The 20,000-nt window shown below is 48.1% G+C and overlaps 1 protein-coding gene across 1 annotated transcript in view; it reads left to right on the top strand.

Annotated features, from left to right (window-relative positions):
* The first annotated feature begins 4,588 nt into the window (after positions 1-4,588).
* LOC124018037 (XK-related protein 7-like) overlaps positions 4,589-20,000 on the top strand; it is a 46,531-nt gene continuing 31,119 nt past the window's right edge. The window contains exons 1-2 of the mRNA XM_046333290.1: positions 4,589-4,611; positions 11,975-12,168. Coding sequence (XP_046189246.1) covers positions 4,589-4,611; positions 11,975-12,168 — 217 coding nt within the window. The remainder of the gene's footprint in view (positions 4,612-11,974; positions 12,169-20,000) is intronic.

Raw genomic sequence — 20,000 nt, forward strand, 5'->3', positions numbered from 1 at the left:
AGGAGAGAGAGAGAGAGAGAGATGGGCAGATAGGGAGTGAGGGAAGATGAGAGGAAGAGCAGACAGAGAGGAGAGAGAGAGAGATGGGCGGGTAGGGAGTGAGGTAAGATGAGAGGAAGAGCAGACAGAGAGAGGAGAGAGAGAGAGAGAGAGATGGGCAGATAGGGAGTGAGGGAAGATGAGAGGAAGAGCAGACAGAGAGAGGAGAGAGAGAGAGAGAGAGATGGGCAGATAGGGAGTGAGGGAAGATGAGAGGAAGAGCAGACAGAGAGAGGAGAGAGAGAGAGATGGGCAGGTAGGGAGTGAGGGAAGATGAGAGGAAGAGCAGACAGAGAGAGGAGAGAGAGATGGGCAGGTAGGGAGTGAGGGAAGATGAGAGGAAGAGCAGACAGAGAGGAGAGAGAGAGAGATGGGCGGGTAGGGAGTGAGGTAAGATGAGAGGAAGAGCAGACAGAGAGAGGAGAGAGAGAGAGATGGGCAGGTAGGGAGTGAGGGAAGATGAGAGGAAGAGCAGACAGAGAGAGGAGAGAGAGAGATGGGCAGATAGGGAGTGAGGGAAGATGAGAGGAAGAGCAGACAGAGAGAGGAGAGAGAGAGAGATGGGCAGGTAGGGAGTGAGGGAAGATGAGAGGAAGAGCAGACAGAGAGAGGAGAGAGAGAGAGATGGGCAGGTAGGGAGTGAGGGAAGATGAGAGGAAGAGCAGACAGAGAGAGGAGAGAGAGAGATGGGCAGGTAGGGAGTGAGGGAAGATGAGAGGAAGAGCAGACAGAGAGAGGAGAGAGAGAGATGGGCAGGTAGTTCATCTGACACAGCTGTTGGTTCAGACCATCCAGTATAGCATTCATCTGACACGGCTGTTGATTCAGACCATCCAGTATAGCATTCATCTGACACGGCTGTTGGTTCAGACCATCCACTTCTCTAGCTCCTGATATTTCCAGAGGTATTTTGTATTTGCATTTATTATGGGTCCCCATTAGTTCCTGCCAAGACAGCACCTCCTCTTCCTGGGGTTTATTATGGGTCCCCATTAGTTCCTGCCAAGACAGCACCTCCTCTTCCTGGGGTTTATTATGGGTCCCCATTAGTTCCTGCCAAGACAGCAGCTACTCTTCCTGGGGTTTATTATGGGTCCCCATTAGTTCCTGCCAAGACAGCAGATCCTCTTCCTGGGGTTTATTATGGGTCCCCATTAGTTCCTGCCAAAGCAGCGGCTACTCTTCCTGGGGTTTATTATGGATCCCCATTAGTTCCTGCCAAGGCAGCAGCTACTCTTCCTGGGGTTTATTATGGATCCCCATTAGTTCCTGCCAAGGCAGCAGCTACTCTTCCTGGGGTTTATTATGGATCCCCATCGGTTCCTGCCAAGGCAGCAGCTACTCTTCCTGGGGTTTATTATGGATCCCCATTAGTTCCTGCCAAGGCAGCAGCTACTCTTCCTGGGGTTTATTATGGATCCCCATCGGTTCCTGCCAAGGCAGCAGCTACTCTTCCTGGGGTTTATTATGGATCCCCATTAGTTCCTGCCAAGACAGCACCTCCTCTTCCTGGGGTTTATTAAGGATCCCTATTAGTTCCTGCCAAGACAGCAGATCCTCTTCCTGGGGTTTATTATGGATCCCCATTAGTTCCTGCCAAGACAGCACCTCCTCTTCCTGGGGTTTATTAAGGATCCCTATTAGTTCCTGCCAAGACAGCAGATCCTCTTCCTGGGGTTTATTATGGATCCCCATTAGTTCCTGCCAAGGCAGCAGCTACTCTTTCTGGGGTTTATTATGGATCCCCATTAGTTCCTGCCAAGGCAGCAGCTACTCTTCCTGGGGTTTATTATGGATCCCCATTAGTTCCTGCCAAGGCAGCAGCTACTCTTCCTGAGGTTTATTATGGATCCCCATTAGTTCCTGCCAAGGCAGCAGCTCCTCTTCCTGGGGTCCAAACACATTAAGGCAGTTACATTACATATAAAACACAAGATAAAACAGCACATCATAAAACATTATTACACCACTACATATCTACAATACAACATGTATACTACCACCATACAACAATATTTGTGTCGGGTGAGTGTGCTAGCGTTTGTGTGTGGCTCCTCACAGTCGCCATTTTAGCAGTTTTTAAAAATCTGATTCTGCTGCTTGTTCAGTTACCTGATGAGGAATAGAGTTTCATGTGTTCATGGCTCCCCCTCTTGATCTCTCTCTCTCTCTCTCTCTCTCTCTCTCTCTCTCTCTCTCTCTCTCTCTCTCTCTCTCTCTCTCTCTCTCTCTCTCTCTCTCTCTGTCTCTCTCTCTCTCCTCTCTCTCTCTCTCTCTCTCTCTCTCTCTCTCTCTCTCTCTCTCTCTCTCTCTCTCTCTCTCTGTCTCTCTCTCTCTCTCTGCCTCTCTCTCTCTCTCTCTCTCTCTCTCTCTCCTCTCTCTCTCTCTCTGTCTCTCTCTCTCTGCCTCACTCTCTCTCTCTCTCTCTCTCTGTCTCTCTCTCTCTCTGCCTCTCTCTCTCTCTCTCTCTCTCTCTCTCTCTCTCTCTCTCTCTCTCTCTCTCTCTCTCTCTCTCTCTCTCTGCCTCTCTCTCTCTCTGCCTCTCTCTCTCTCTCTCTGTCTCTCTCTCTCTCTCTCTGCCTCTCTCTCTCTCTCTCTCTCTCTCTCTCTCTCTCTCTATGTCGCTTCCTCTCCCTCGCTCTTTCCCTCTCTCTTTATCTCCATCCCCTCCCCTCCTCTTCTCTCCCTCTCTTATTCCCTCTCTCAGAACTCGGTCATCTCTCTCTTTCTGACAATGCAATCATCATCATTCAGGCCTAATGAGTATAAATGTTCATTTTAAACAAACACTGACATACCGTCACTCCCTCATCAAATCACAAAAAAAAGATAGAGAGAGAGAGAGGGACAGAGGGAGAGGTAGATTGAGAAACGATTGAGAGATGGGGGGTGGCTTGAGCAAGGATAGGGAGAGAGAGGAGTGGAGGGAGAAGTAGCTTGAGAAACAATAGAGAGAGAGAGGTGGGAGAGGTGGCTTAAGCACGGATAGGGAGAGAGAGGGGTAGAGCGAGAGGTAGCTTGAGAAATGATAGAGAGGGGGGAGAGGTGGCTTGAGCACGGATAGGGAGTGAGAGGGGTAGAGGAGGACAGGGAAAGGAAGGAATAGAAGGAGAGGGACAGAAGAGAGAGACAGCAGTAGAGAAAGTCAGAGAACAGTGTCGTCACTCGTCCCTCATCCAAGCCGGCCGCCACCTGCATGTTCTCATCCCCTGGCTTCTGTACGTCTGCAGAGAGGATGGCTGCTGCTCCCCGGGGCCCTACAACCTGCCCTGTTCCTTTGTGATACCTGGTATCTGTCCTGTGTCTGTGTGATACCTGGTATCTGTCCTGTGGCTGTGTGATACCTGGTATCTGTCCTGTGTGTGTGTGTGTGTGTGTGTGTGTGTGTGTGTGTGTGTGTGTGTGTGTGTGTGTGTGTGTGTGTGTGTGTGTGTGTGTGTGTGTGTGTGTGTGTGTGTGTGTGTGTGTGTGTGTGTGTGTGTGTGTGTGTGTGTAATACCTGGTATTATACAGTTTTTTGTCAGAGGGAGATGTAGTATTGGGGGTTGAAGTATTGAGTGTAATTAGTGTTATAGTGGAGCGTAATGTATATCAGGCCAAAGGACTGGTCTGAGTCCTTTAGGTGCCTTTTGATAAATTCCAAGTGGACTGTCATGTGTCTTTTACTGAGGAGTGGTTTCCGTCTGGTTACTCTACCATAAAGGCCTGATTGGTGGAGTTCTGCAGAGATGGTTGTCCTTCTGGAAGGTTCTCCCATCTCCGTCAAGGAACTCTGGAGCTCTGTCAGAGTGACCATCGGGTTCTTGGTCACCTCCCTGACCAAGGCCCTTCTCTCCCGATTGCTCAGTTTGGCCGGGCGACCAGCTCTAGGGAGAGTCTCGTGGTTCCAAACTTCTTCCATTTAAGAATGATGGAGGCCACTGTTCTTGGGGACCTTCAATGCTGCAGACATTTTTTGGTACCCTTCCCCAGATCTGTGCCTCGATACAATCCTGTCTAGGAGCTTCATGCAATTACTTATTTTCCACCATAATTTGCAAATAAATTCATAAAAAATCCTACAATGTGATTTTCTGGATTTTTTTTCTCATTTTGTCTGTCATAGTTGAAGTATACCTATGATGAAAATTACAGGCCTCTCTCATCTTTTTAAGTGGGAGAACTTGCACCATTGGTGGCTGACTAAATACTTCTTTGCCCCACTGTATATCACTGTCAGTTTGGTTAAGGTTAGGGTTAATTGATGTAGCAAAGAGAGGTGGATCATGTTCTGTAGCTCAGTTGGTAGAGCATGGCGCTTGTAACGCCAGGGTAGTGGGTTCGATCCCCGGGACCACCCATACGTAGAATGTATGCACACATGACCGTAAGTCGCTTTGGATAAAAGCGTCTGCTAAATGGCATATATTATTATTATTATTATGTTGAGCTACATTTATAAGGTGTAAAATTGCGAGATCATTTTTTAGCTGTGTAGTACTGAGAGCGGTTGGATCTACGGGCATGGAGAGTGGTGTCCTGAGCGGCTGCAGTGGGAGCTCCCGGCATTATGTACGTGGCTCAGCTTCGAGGGTGACAGACTGACAGGTCCACATTAGGGAGAGGATTCTTGGATACTCCGTCTTGTCAATCATCCACAGCCTGACAGCTCCAAACAGTACCAGCCAGCCTGGAATGACAGACAGACAGACAGACAGAGCTACTTTTCTCTCTCTCTCTCTCTCTCTCTCTCTCTCTCTCTCTCTCTCTCTCTCTCTCTCTCTCTCTCTCTCTCTCTCTCTCTCTCTCTGTGTCTCTCTCTCTTCTTTCTGTCTGTCTGTCTGTCTGTCTGTCTGTCTGTCTGTCTCTCTCTCTCTCTCTCTCTCTCTCTCTCTCTCTCTCTCTCTCTCTCTCTCTCTCTCTCTCTCTCTCTCTTCTGTCTGTCTGTCTGTCTGTCTGTCTGTCTGTCTGTCTGTCTGTCTGTCTGTCTGTCTGTCTGTCTGTCTGTCTGTCTGTCTGTCTGTCTGTCTGTCTCTCTCTCTGTCTCTGTCTCTCTCTGTCTGTCTGTCTCTCTCTCTCTCTCTGTGTGTCTCTCTCTGTCTCTCTCTCTCTCTCTCTCTCTCTCTCTCTCTCTCTCTCTCTCTCTCTCTGTCTGTCTGTCTGTCTGTCTGTCTGTCTGTCTGTCTGTCTGTCTGTCTGTCTGTCTGTCTGTCTGTCTGTCTGTCTGTCTGTCTGTCTGTCTGTCTGTCTGTCTGTCTGTCTGTCTCTCTCTCTCTCTCTGTGTGTCTCTCTCTCTCTCTCTCTCTCTCTCTCTCTCTCTCTCTCTCTCTCTCTCTCTCTCTCTCTCTCTCTCTCTCTCTCTCTCTCTCTCTCTCTCTCTCTCTCTCTCTCTTTCTGTCTGTCTGTCTGTCTGTCTGTCTGTCTGTCTGTCTGTCTCTCTCTCTCTCTCTCTCTCTCTCTCTCTCTCTCTCTCTCTCTCTCTCTCTCTCTCTCTCTCTCTCTCTCTCTCTCTGTCTGTCTGTCTGTCTGTCTGTCTGTCTGTCTGTCTGTCTGTCTGTCTGTCTGTCTGTCTGTCTGTCTGTCTGTCTGTCTGTCTGTCTGTCTGTCTGTCTGTCTGTCTGTCTGTCTGTCTGTCTGTCTGTCTGTCTGTCTGTCTCTCTCTCTCTCTCTCTCTCTCTCTCTCTCTCTCTCACAAATCATTTTTGTTAGAACCAGTTTCTGAGGAAGGTCTCTCATCCATGGCTGAAGCACGTGATCCTGCGTGGTGCTAGATCATGTGGAGAGAACAAATCCCCTTTCTGTAACGGAGGTCTCCTCTCCTCTCTTCAGAACACCAGCCATTGATTCACGTGACAAGCCAGTCGGCCAAGTTCAGAACGCCCAGCTCACACCAATACCATTCCATTAACTTGAACCTGCTGATGCATAGAATGATCCTCAGTGGAGACGGAGGACATTATGAGACTGGCCGACTGAAACAAAGAGACGAGAGAGCAAATCAAAAGAGCTTTTCTACGTGTGTACTTCCTCCTCAGTACAATGTAGACTACTGACTCCTCAGTACAATGTAGACTACTTCCTCCTCAGTACAATGTAGACTACTGACTCCTCAGTACAATGTAGACTACTGACTCCTCAGTGTAATGTAGACCACTGACTCAGTGTAATGTAGACTACTGACTCCTCAGTACAATGTAGACTACTGACTCCTCAGTGTAATGTAGACTAGTATAATGTAGACTACTGACTCCTCAGTGTAATGTAGATTCCTGACTCCTCAGTGTAATGTAGACTACTGACTCAGTACGATGCAGAAAACTGACTCCTCAGTGTAATGTAGACTACTGACTCCTCAGTGTAATGTAGACTACTGACTCCTCAGTACAATGTAGACTACTGACTCAGTACGATGCAGAAAACTGACTCCTCAGTGTAATGTAGACTAGTATAATGTAGACTACTGACTCCTCAGTGTAATGTAGACTAGTATAATGTAGACTACTGACTCCTCAGTGTAATGTAGACTACTGACTCCTCAGTGTAATGTAGACTACTGACTCCTCAGTGTAATGTAGACTAGTATAATGTAGACTACTGACTCCTCAGTGTAATGTAGACTACTGACTCCTCAGTGTAATGTAGACTACTGACTCCTCAGTACGATGTAGACTACTGACTCCTCAGTGTAATGTAGACTAGTATAATGTAGACTACTGACTCCTCAGTGTAATGTAGACTACTGACTCCTCAGTGTAATGTAGACTACTGACTCCTCAGTGTAATGTAGACTACTGACTCCTCAGTGTAATGTAGACTAATGACTCCTCAGTGTAATGTAGACTACTGACTCCTCAGTGTAATGTAGACTACTGACTCCTCAGTATAATGTAGACTAATGACTCCTCAGTGTAATGTAGACTACTGACTCCTCAGTGTAATGTAGACTACTGACTCCTCAGTGTAATGTAGACTAGTATAATGTAGACTACTGACTCCTCAGTGTAATGTAGACTACTGACTCCTCAGTGTAATGTAGACTAGTATAATGTAGACTACTGACTCCTCAGTGTAATGTAGACTACTGACTCCTCAGTGTAATGTAGACTACTGACTCCTCAGTGTAATGTAGACTACTGACTCCTCAGTGTAATATAGACTACTGACTCCTCAGTGTAATGTAGACTACTGACTCCTCAGTATAATGTAGTCTACTGACTGGTGGCCACTGCTGCTTGTAGAGGTGGACCTGGTCGTAAAAGGCTGTTCAAGTCCAGGGTGGAGTGGCGGGTCAGGTAGACATGTGGTTTTGGCAGCACAGTCATGGGAAATACTTGTGTTTCCATGGTAGCAGGGTGGAGATAACCACTAGTATGGTAGCAGGGTGGAGATAACCGCTAGTATGTTAGCAGGGTGGAGATAACCACTAGTATGTTAGCAGGGTGGAGATAACCACTAGTATGGTAGCAGGGTGGAGATAATCACTAGTATGGTCGCAGGGTGGAGATAACCACTTGTATGTTAGCAGGGTGGAAGTGTTTCCATGGTAGCAGGGTGGAGACAACCACTAGTATAGTAGCAGGGTGGAGATAACCACTTGTATGGTAGCAGGGTGGAAGTGTTTCCATGGTAGCAGGGTGGAGATAACCACTTGTATGGTAGCAGGGTGGAAGTGTTTCCATGGTAGCAGGATGGAGATAACCACTAGTATGGTAGCAGGGTGGAGATAACCACTAGTATGGTAGCAGGGTGGAAGTGTTTCCATGGTAGCAGGATGGAGATAACCACTAGTATGGTAGCAGGGTGGAGATAACCACTTGTATGGTAGCAGGGTGGAAGTGTTTCCATGGTAGCAGGGTGGAGATAACCACTAGTATGTTAGCAGGGTGGAGATAACCACTTGTATGGTAGCAGGGTGGAAGTGTTTCCATGGTAGCAGGATGGAGATAACCACGTGTGCGTTGGGGTAAAGTAGAAGAAGCTATTTCAATCACTCCCTTCAGTGCCCTCAGGTCGTTGGGTGTGTTATCATGAGGCTGTGGCCACCCTTTCCTGCTGTGCCCTCAGGTCGTTGGGTGTATTATCATGGGGCTGTGGCCACCCTTTCCTGCTGTGCCCTCAGGTCGTTGGGTGTATTATCATGGGGCTGTGGCCACCCTTTCCTGCTGTGCCCTCAGGTCGTTGGGTGTATTATCATGGGGCTGTGGCCACCCTTTCCTGCTGTGCCCTCAGGTCGTTGGGTGTATTATCATGGGGCTGTGGCCACCCTTTCCTGCTGTGCCCTCAGGTCGTTGGGTGTATTATCATGGGGCTGTGGCCACCCTTTCCTGCTGTGCCCTCAGGTCGTTGGGTGTATTATCATGGGGCTGTGGCCACCCTTTCCTGCTGTGCCCTCAGGTCGTTGGGTGTATTATCATGGGGCTGTGGCCACCTTTCCTGCTGTGCCCTCAGGTCGTTGGGTGTATTATCATGGGGCTGTGGCCACCCTTTCCTGCTGTGCCCTCAGGTCGTTGGGTGTATTATCATGGGGCTGTGGCCACCCTTTCCTGCTGTGGGTTGTCAGGAAGGCTATCAGGGTGGCTGACAGTAGCGGTGCTCAAAGGGTGTGGGATCCCCGAGGCTTGGGTGATTTTTGAAATCTATTTGTCTGTCCTGTTGTGATGTCGAGGCTATGGTCAGGGCCTGAGGTGTGCTGGCCTGCTGGCTTCTCTGTCAGCTCTCCAATGGGTTGTTCTCACTCGCCATTCGCCACACATACCTGGGTGTCTGGTTAGACTGTAAACTCGCCTTCCAGACTCACATTACGCATCTCCAATCCAAAATTAAATCTAGAATCGGCTTCCTATATCGCAACAAAGTATCCTTCACTCATGCTGCCAAACATACCCCCGTAAAACTGACCATCCTAACGATCCTCGACTTCGGCGATGTCATCTATAAAATAGCCTCCAACACTCTACTCAACAAATTGGATGCAGTCTATCACATTGCCATCCGTTTTATCACCAAAGCCCAATATACTACCCACCATTGCGACCTGTACGCTCTCGTTGGCTGGCCCTCGCTTCATACTCGTCGCCAAACCCACTGGCTACAGGTTATCTACAATTCTCTGCTAGGTAAAGCCCCCCCTTATCTCAGCTCGCTGATCACCATAGCAGCACCCACCTGTAGCACACGCTCCAGCAGGTATATCTCTCTAGTCACCCCCAAAGCCAATTCCTACTTTGGCGCCTTTCCTTCTAGTTCTCTGTTGCTACTGACTGGAAAGAACTGCAAAAAATCTCTGAAGCTGGAGACTCATATCTCCCTCACTAGCTTTAAGCACTGTCAGAGCAGCTCACAGATCGTTGCACCTGTACATAGCCCATCTGTAAATAGCCCATCCAATCTACCTCATCCCCATACTGTATGAAGTGAAAGGTGAAATTCTCCTCCAGCAGTCTGATCCTCTCCTCCGTCCCCCTCACCCTCGCCTCCACCAGCAGTCTGATCCTCTCCTCCGTCCCCCTCACCCTCTCCTCCACCAGCAGTCTAATCCTCTCCTCCGTCCCCCTCACCCTCTCCTCCACCAGCAGTCTGATCCTCTCCTCCGTCCCCCTCACCCTCTCCTCCACCAGCAGTCTGATCCTCTCCTCCGTCCCCCTCACCCTCTCCTCCACCAGCGGTCCCATCCTCTCCTCAGTCCCCCTCACCCTCTCCTCCACCAGCAGTCTGATCCTCTCCTCCGTCCCCCTCACCCTCTCCTCCACCAGCAGTCTGATCCTCTCCTCAGTCCCCCTCACCCTCTCCTCCACCAGCAGTCTGATCCTCTCCTCCGTCCCCCTCACACTCTCCTCCACCAGCAGTCTGATCATCTCCTCCGTCCCCCTCACCCTCGCCTCCACCAGCAGTCTGATCCTCTCCTCCGTCCCCCTCACCCTCTCCTCCACCAGCAGTCTGATCCTCTCCTCCGTCCCCCTCACCCTCTCCTCCACCAGCAGTCTGATCCTCTCCTCCGTCCCCCTCACCCTCTGCTCCACCAGCAGTCTGATCCTCTCCTCCGTCCCCCTCACCCTCTCCTCCACCAGCAGTCTGATCCTCTCCTCCGTCCCCCTCACCCTCTGCTCCACCAGCAGTCTGATCCTCTCCTCCGTCCCCCTCACCCTCTCCTCCACCAGCAGTCTGATCCTCTCCTCCGTCCCCCTCACCCTCTCCTCCACCAGCAGTCTGATCCTCTCCTCCGTCCCCCTCACCCTCTGCTCCACCAGCAGTCTGATCCTCTCCTCCGTCCCCCTCACCCTCTCCTCCACCAGCAGTCTGATCCTCTCCTCTAGTGCTCTGTTCTTCTCCGGATCCTGCACTTTCTCCTGTTGAAGTTGTCTCACCACAGTCCAGACTCCAGATATGTCTCTCTCCACCTCCAACTCTCCAGGTCTGGTTAAGGAGGTGTTGTTGAGCTGGACTATTTCTTTGTGCTGACTGAAGTGTAATCACCTGCTGTTCCAGCTCCACCTACCTTACCTCCAGCTGGGTGAATTTATCCTTTGTTTCAATGAGGGAATAATGCTCTGTGCTGGGAGGTTGACTTTCCGTTTACGATTGCTCGTCTGTGGGTTTGTTTAACTTCTTCTACATTCATTCCACATTTCCATAAACTTCAAAGTGTTTCCTTTCAAATGGTACCAAGAATATGCATATCCTTGCTTCAGGGCCTGAGGTACAGGCAGTTAGATTTGGGTATGTCATTTTAGGAGGAAATTGAAAAGAAAGGGCAGATCCTTAAGAGGTTATTAATTGTAGCTTCAGATTAAACAGGATTTACTCAGTTCCAGGTTGGATGGTGTTTTCAGGTCTCTGTTGTTTGTTCTCCAGATATTTTGCTGTACAGCTTGGAAATAAGAATCTTTGGTAGTAGGAATCCTTCCAGGAAAATTTGTCCAAAATCATGTTGTAGGTTTGGAGTTTTGATTTGGAGTGAAGGTTATATTGTAGAGGGTAGTATGTTGTAAAAATCCAAGTTCATCGAACACTAAATCTATCTTTTTGTAAAAAACAAAAATGCAGGAGCTCATCTGCTTGTCTGTTCTCTCAATTCAATTAAAGGGGCTTTATTGGCATGGGAAACATGTGTTAACATTGCCAAAGCAAGTGAGGTAGATAATATTCAAAAGTGAAATAAACAATAGAAATTAACAGTAATCAGAGAGAGAGAGAGAGAGAGAGAGAGAGAGAGAGAGAGGGGTAAAGTGAGTGGCTGCTGTCTAATGTAGTAAAGACAGGCAAGTAAGAGGAAGAAAGCACATTATTTGCAGTGGTGTAGATTTCCTCTGTGTGACCATGTGAGTTTCCTGCCTGACTGTGGAGTGTTTGGTCTGTTTGTCTGTAGACTGGAACCAGTCTGGGCCTAGGCCCTGAACCTGTCTGGGCCTAGGCCCTGAACCTGTCTGGGCCTAGGCCCTGAACCTGTCTGGGCCTAGGCCCTGAACCTGTCTGGGACTAGGCCCTGAACCTGTCTGGGCCTAGGCCCTGAACCTGTCTGGGACTAGGCCCTGAACCTGTCTGGGACTAGGCCCTGAACCTGTCTGGGACTAGGCCCTGAACCTGTCTGGGACTAGGCTCTGAACCTGTCTGGGACTAGGCCCTGAACCTGTGTGGGACTAGGCCCTGAACCTGTGTGGGACTAGGCCCTGAACCTGTCTGGGACTAGGCCCTGAACCTGTGTGGGACTAGGCCCTGAACCTGTCTGGGACTAGGCCGTGAACCTGTCTGGGACTAGGCCCTGAACCTGTCTGGGACTAGGCAGGGTTAACGTAAAGCACTTTGTGACAACTGTTTTGTTAAATGCTCTATGTAAATACATGTTTGATTGATTAGTCGGTTGGCTGATCGGTTAGTTGACTGATTAATCGATCGACCTGCTCGACTGACTGATTGACAGACTGATCAACTGACACTCATCCCCCTTCCTCCTCTACAGGTATGTCCATGCCCTCTACCTGGGCGCCCAGAGCAGTTGGCACGGCAACCGCGGTCACTTCCACTGGAGGTTGATGTGTGAGTGTGCTGACATCACCATGCTGAGGCTGCTGGAGGCCTTCCTGAAGAGCGCTCCTCAGCTGGTGCTACAACTCAGCATCATGATACATGCCAACCACGTCCTGCCACTACAGGGTGAGTAGGCATCTGTGTGTGCAGGAGGGGGATGTGTGAGGCTGGCTGGCTGGTTAGCTCTCCTGGGGCTCTGTGGGGTGTGTTTGTGAACAGAGCCCCAGGACCAGCTTGCTTAGGGGACTCTTCTTCAGGTTCATCTCTCTGTAGGTGATGGCTTTGTTATGAAAGGTTTGGAAATCCTCTCTCTCTCTCTCTCTCTCTCTCTCTCTCTCTCTCTCTCTCTCTCTCTCTCTCGAAATAAACAAGAAGCAGAGTTAACAGTCTATGACTAGGGTGGCTGGAGTCTTTGACAATGTTTAGGGCTGCCTCCCAGGTGACGCAGTGGTTAAGGACACTGTGCCACCAGAGACTCTGGGTTCGCGCCCAGGCTCTGTCGGGAACCGAACGCGACCGGGAGGTCCGTGGGGCGTAGCACAATTGGCCAAGCATCGTCCGGGTTAGGGAGGTTTGGCCGGTAGGGATATCCTTGTCTCATCGCGCACCAGCAACTCCTGTGGCAGGCCGGGTGCAGTGCGCGCTAACCAAGGTGGCCAGGTGCACGGTGTTTCCTCCGGCACATTGGTGCGGCTGGCTTCCGGGTTGGATGCGCTGTGTTAAGAAGCAGTGTGGCTTGGTTGGGTTGTGTATCGGAGGATGCATGACTCTCTCCTGAGCCCGTACGGGAGCTGTAGTGATGAGACAAGATAGTAGCTACTAACAATTGGATACCATGAAATTGGGGAGAAAAAGGGGGTAAAACATATTTTTTTAAGGGCCTTCCTCTGACACCGCCTGGTATAGAGGTCCTGGATGGTAGGGAGCTCTGTACCACTGACGTACCGGGCCATACGTACTACCCTCTGTAGCGCCTTGCGGTCGGGTGCCAAGCAGTTGCTATACCAAGTGGTGATGCAGCCAGTCAAGATGCATTCGATGGTGCAGCTGTAGAACTTTTTGAAGATCAGAGGGCCCATGCCAAATCGTTTCAGCCTCCTGAGGGGGGAAGCGACGTTGTCATGCCCTCTTCACGATTGTCTTGGTGTGTGAGGACCATGTTAATTCCTTTGTGATGTGGAAACCGAGGAACTTGAAGCTCTCGACCCGCTCCACTACTCCCCCTGAAGATGTGGATGGGGGCGTGGCTTGGCCCTCAGTTTCCTGTTGTCCACGATCAGCTCCATTTTCTTGCTGACGTTGATGGAGAGGTGGTTGTCCTGGTCAGAGACCACACTGCCAGGTCTCTGACCTCCTCCCTATAGGCTTGTGTCGGCAGCAAACTTAATGGTGGTGTTTGAGTCGTGCCTGGCCATACAGTCATGGGTGAACAGGAAGTACAGAAGGGGACTAAGCACGCACCCCTGAGGGGCCCCAATGACAGTCCACAGTCCAGAACCTCCAACGACGGTCCACAGTCCGGAACCTCCAACGACGGTCCACAGTCCGGAACCTCCAACGACGGTCCACAGTCCGGAACCTCCAACGACGGTCCACAGTCCAGAACCTCCAATGACAGTCCACAGTCCAGAACCTCCTACGACGGTCCACAGTCCGGAACCTCTAACGACGGTCCACAGCCCGGAACCTCCAACAACGGTCCACAGTCCGGAAACTTTCTCTGTGTTGGTTGGGGTGTGATGGTGACTTGGGTGGGTTATCTAGGTGAATTTGTATCTCTATGTTGGTCAGGTAAGTGTGCGACTAGGGTGGGTCATCTAGGTAATTATAGTTCTGTGTTGGCCTGATATGGTTCCCAATCAGAGGCAGCTGTTTATCGTTGTCTCTGATTGGGGATCATATTTAGGTAGCCATTTCTTCATGTGTGTTTGTGGGATCTTGTCTATGTTTAGTTGCCTGTCAGCACTATTTGTATGGCTTCACGTTTCGTTCGTTGATTTTGTTGTTTTTTGTTCAGTGTTTTATTCATTAAAAGAGAATGTACGCATACCACACTGCACCTTGGTCCATTCCATACGACGATCGTGACAACATGACATCAAAACCAGTCCAATAATGTTAATGAACAGGAACACACGCCAGTCCAATACTGTTAACAGGAACACACGCCAGTCCAATACTGTTAACAGGAACACACACCAGTCCAATACTGTTAACAGGAACACACGCCAGTCCAATACTGTTAACAGGAACACACACCAGTCCAATAATGTTAATGAACAGGAACACACGCCAGTCCAATACTGTTAATGAACAGGAACACACACCAGTCCAATACTGTTAACAGGAACACACACCAGTCCAATACTGTTAACAGGAACACACACCAGTCCAATACTGTTAACAGGAACACACACCAGTCCAATAATGTTAATGAACAGGAACACACGCCAGTCCAATACTGTTAATGAACAGGAACACACACCAGTCCAATACTGTTAACAGGAACACACACCAGTCCAATACTGTTAACAGGAACACACGCCAGTCCAATACTGTTAACAGGAACACACACCAGTCCAATACTGTTAACAGGAACACACGCCAGTCCAATCTGTTAACAGGAACACACACCCAGTCCAATACTGTTAACAGGAACACACGCCAGTCCAATAATGTTAACAGGAACACACACCAGTCCAATACTGTTAACAGGAACACACACCAGTCCAATACTGCTAACAGGAACACACACCAGTCCAATACTGTTAACAGGAACACACGCCAGTCCAATAATGTTAACAGGAACACACACCAGTCCAATACTGTTAACAGGAACACACACCAGTCCAATACTGCTAACAGGAACACACACCAGTCCAATAATGTTAACAGGAACACACACCAGTCCAATACTGTTAACAGGAACACACACCAGTCCAATACTGTTAACAGGAACACACGCCAGTCCAATACTGTTAACAGGAACACACACCAGTCCAATACTGTTAACAGGAACACACGCCAGTCCAATAATGTTAACAGGAACACACGCCAGTCCAATACTGTTAACAGGAACACACACCAGTCCAATACTGCTAACAGGAACACACACCAGTCCAATAATGTTAACAGGAACACACACCAGTCCAATACTGTTAACAGGAACACACACCAGTCCAATACTGTTAACAGGAACACACCCCAGTCCAATACTGTTAACAGGAACACACACCAGTCCAATACTGTTAACAGGAACACACACCAGTCCAATACTGTTAACAGGAACACACACCAGTCCAATACTGTTAACAGGAACACACACCAGTCCAATACTGTTAACAGGGACACACACCAGTCCAATGCTGTTAACAGGGACACAGTCCAATACTGTTAACAGTCCAATACTGTTAACAGGAACACACACCAGTCCAATACTGTTAACAGGAACACACACCAGTCCAATACTGTTAACAGGAACACACACCAGTCCAATACTGTTAACAGGAACACACACCAGTCCAATACTGTTAACAGGAACACACACCAGTCCAATACTGTTAACAGGAACACACACCAGTCCAATACTGTTAACAGGAACACACACCAGTCCAATACTGTTAACAGGAACACACACCAGTCCAATACTGTTAACAGGAACACACACCCAGTCCAATACTGTTAACAGGAACACACACCAGTCCAATACTGTTAACAGGAACACACACCAGTCCAATACTGTTAACAGGAACACACCCCAGTCCAATACTGTTAACAGGAACACACACCAGTCCAATACTGTTAACAGGAACACACACCAGTCCAATACTGTTAACAGGAACACACACCAGTCCAATACTGTTAACAGGAACACACACCAGTCCAATACTGTTAACAGGAACACACACCAGTCCAATACTGTTAACAGGAACACACACCAGTCAATACTGTTAACAGGAACACACACCAGTCCAATACTGTTAACAGGAACACACACCAGTCCAATACTGTTAACAGGAACACACACCAGTCCAATACTGTTAACAGGAACACACACCAGTCCAATACTGTTAACAGGAACACACACCAGTCCAATACTGTTAACAGGAACACACCCCAGTCCAATACTGTTAACAGGAACACACACCAGTCCAATACTGTTAACAGGAACACACCCCAGTCCAATACTGTTAACAGGAACACACACCAGTCCAATACTGTTAACAGGAACACACCCAGTCCAATACTGTTAACAGGAACACACACCAGTCCAATACTGTTAACAGGAACACACACCAGTCCAATACTGTTAACAGGAACACACACCAGTCCAATACTGTTAACAGGAACACACACCAGTCCAATACTGTTAACAGGAACACACACCAGTCCAATACTGTTAAACAGGAACACTGTTAACACACCAGTCCAATACTGTTAACAGGAACACACACCAGTCCAATACTGTTAACAGGAACACACACCAGTCCAATACTGTTAACAGGAACACACACCAGTCCAATACTGTTAACAGGAACACACACCAGTCCAATACTGTTAACAGGAACACACACCAGTCCAATACTGTTAACAGGAACACACACCAGTCCAATACTGTTAACAGGAACACACACCAGTCCAATACTGTTAACAGGAACACACACCAGTCCAATACTGTTAACAGGAACACACACCAGTCCAATACTGTTAACAGGGACACACACCAGTCCAATACTGTTAACAGGAACACACACACCAGTCCAATACTGTTAACAGGAACACACACCAGTCCAATACTGTTAACAGGAACACACACCAGTCCAATACTGTTAACAGGAACACACACCAGTCCAATACTGTTAACAGGAACACACACCAGTCCAATACTGTTAACAGGAACACACACCAGTCCAATACTGTTAACAGGAACACACACCAGTCCAATAATACTGTTAACAGGGACACACACCAGTCCAATACTGTTAACAGGAACACACACCAGTCAATACTGTTAACAGGAACACACACCAGTCCAATACTGTTAACAGGAACACACACCAGTCCAATACTGTTAACAGGAACACACACCAGTCCAATACTGTTAACAGGAACACACACCAGTCCAATACTGTTAACAGGAACACACACCAGTCCAATACTGTTAACAGGAACACACACCAGTCCAATACTGTTAACAGGAACACACACCAGTCCAATACTGTTAACAGGAACACACACCAGTCCAATACTGTTAACAGGAACACACACCAGTCCAATACTGTTAACAGGAACACAACACACACCAGTCCAATACTGTTAACAGGAACACACACCAGTCCAATACTGTTAACAGGAACACACACCAGTCCAATACTGTTAATAGGAACACACCCCAGTCCAATACTGTTAACAGGAACACACCCCAGTCCAATACTGTTAACAGGAACACACACCAGTCCAATACTGTTAACAGGAACACACACCAGTCCAATACTGTTAACAGGAACACACACCAGTCCAATACTGTTAACAGGAACACACACCAGTCCAATACTGTTAACAGGAACACACACCAGTCCAATACTGTTAACAGGAACACACACCAGTCCAATACTGTTAACAGGAACACACACCAGTCCAATACTGTTAACAGGAACACACACCAGTCCAATACTGTTAACAGGAACACACACCAGTCCAATACTGTTAATAGGAACACACCCCAGTCCAATACTGTTAACAGGAACACACCAGTCCAATACTGTTAACAGGGACACACACCAGTCCAATACTGTTAACAGGAACACACACCAGTCCAATACTGTTAACAGGAACACACACCAGTCCAATACTGTTAACAGGAACACACACCAGTCCAATACTGTTAACAGGAACACACACCAGTCCAATACTGTTAACAGGAACACACCCCAGTCCAATACTGTTAACAGGAACACACCCCAGTCCAATACTGTTAACAGGAACACACACCAGTCCAATACTGTTAACAGGAACACACCCCAGTCCAATACTGTTAACAGGACCACACACCAGTCCAATACTGTTAACAGGAACACACACCAGTCCAATACTGTTAACAGGAACACACACCAGTCCAATACTGTTAACAGGAACACACACCAGTCCAATACTGTTAACAGGAACACACACCAGTCCAATACTGTTAACAGGAACACACACCAGTCCAATACTGTTAACAGGAACACACACCAGTCCAATACTGTTAACAGGAACACACACCAGTCCAATACTGTTAACAGGAACACACACCAGTCCAATACTGTTAACAGGAACACACACCAGTCCAATACTGTTAACAGGGACACACACCAGTCCAATACTGTTAACAGGAACACACACCAGTCCAATACTGTTAACAGGAACACACACCAGTCCAATACTGTTAACAGGAACACACACCAGTCCAATACTGTTAACAGGGACACACACCAGTCCAATACTGTTAACAGGAACACACACCAGTCCAATACTGTTAACAGGAACACACACCAGTCCAATACTGTTAACAGGAACACACACCAGTCCAATACTGTTAACAGGGACACACACCAGTCCAATACTGTTAACAGGAACACACACCAGTCCAATACTGTTAACAGGAACACACACCAGTCCAATACTGTTAACAGGAACACACACCAGTCCAATACTGTTAACAGGGACACACACCAGTCCAATACTGTTAACAGGAACACACACCAGTCCAATACTGTTAACAGGAACACACACCAGTCCAATACTGTTAACAGGAACACACACCAGTCCAATACTGTTAACAGGAACACACACCAGTCCAATACTGTTAACAGGAACACACACCAGTCCAATACTGTTAACAGGGAACACACACCAGTCCAATACTGTTAACAGGAACACACAGTCCTGTCCAATAATACTGTTAACAGGAACACACACCAGTCCAATACTGTTAACAGGAACACACCCCAGTCCAATACTGTTAACAGGAACACACACCAGTCCAATACTGTTAACAGGAACACACACCAGTCCAATACTGTTAACAGGAACACACACCAGTCCAATACTGTTAACAGGAACACACACCAGTCCAATACTGTTAACAGGAACACACACCAGTCCAATACTGTTAACAGGAACACACACCAGTCCAATACTGTTAACAGGAACACACACCAGTCCAATACTGTTAACAGGAACACACACCAGTCCAATACTGTTAACAGGAACACACACCAGTCCAATACTGTTAACAGGAACACACACCAGTCCAATACTGTTAACAGGAACACACCCCAGTCCAATACTGTTAACAGGAACACACCCCAGTCCAATACTGTTAACAGGAACACACACCAGTCCAATACTGTTAACAGGAACACACCCAGTCCAATACTGTTAACAGGAACACACACCAGTCCAATACTGTTAACAGGAACACACACCAGTCCAATACTGTTAACAGGAACACACACCAGTCCAATACTGTTAACAGGAACACACACCAGTCCAATACTGTTAACAGGAACACACACCAGTCCAATACTGTTAACAGGAACACACACCAGTCCAATACTGTTAACAGGAACACACACCAGTCCAATACTGTTAACAGGAACACACACCAGTCCAATACTGTTAACAGGAACACACACCAGTCCAATACTGTTAACAGGGAACACACACCAGTCCAATACTGTTAACAGGAACACACACCAGTCCAATACTGTTAACAGGAACACACACCAGTCCAATACTGTTAACAGGAACACACACCAGTCCAATACTGTTAACAGGGACACACACCAGTCCAATACTGTTAACAGGAACACACACCAGTCCAATACTGTTAACAGGAACACACACCACCAGTCCAATACTGTTAACAGGAACACACACCAGTCCAATACTGTTAACAGGAACACACACCAGTCCAA

Source organism: Oncorhynchus gorbuscha, linkage group LG03 (assembly GCF_021184085.1).
Source record: "Oncorhynchus gorbuscha isolate QuinsamMale2020 ecotype Even-year linkage group LG03, OgorEven_v1.0, whole genome shotgun sequence".
Lineage (NCBI taxonomy): Eukaryota > Metazoa > Chordata > Actinopteri > Salmoniformes > Salmonidae > Oncorhynchus > Oncorhynchus gorbuscha.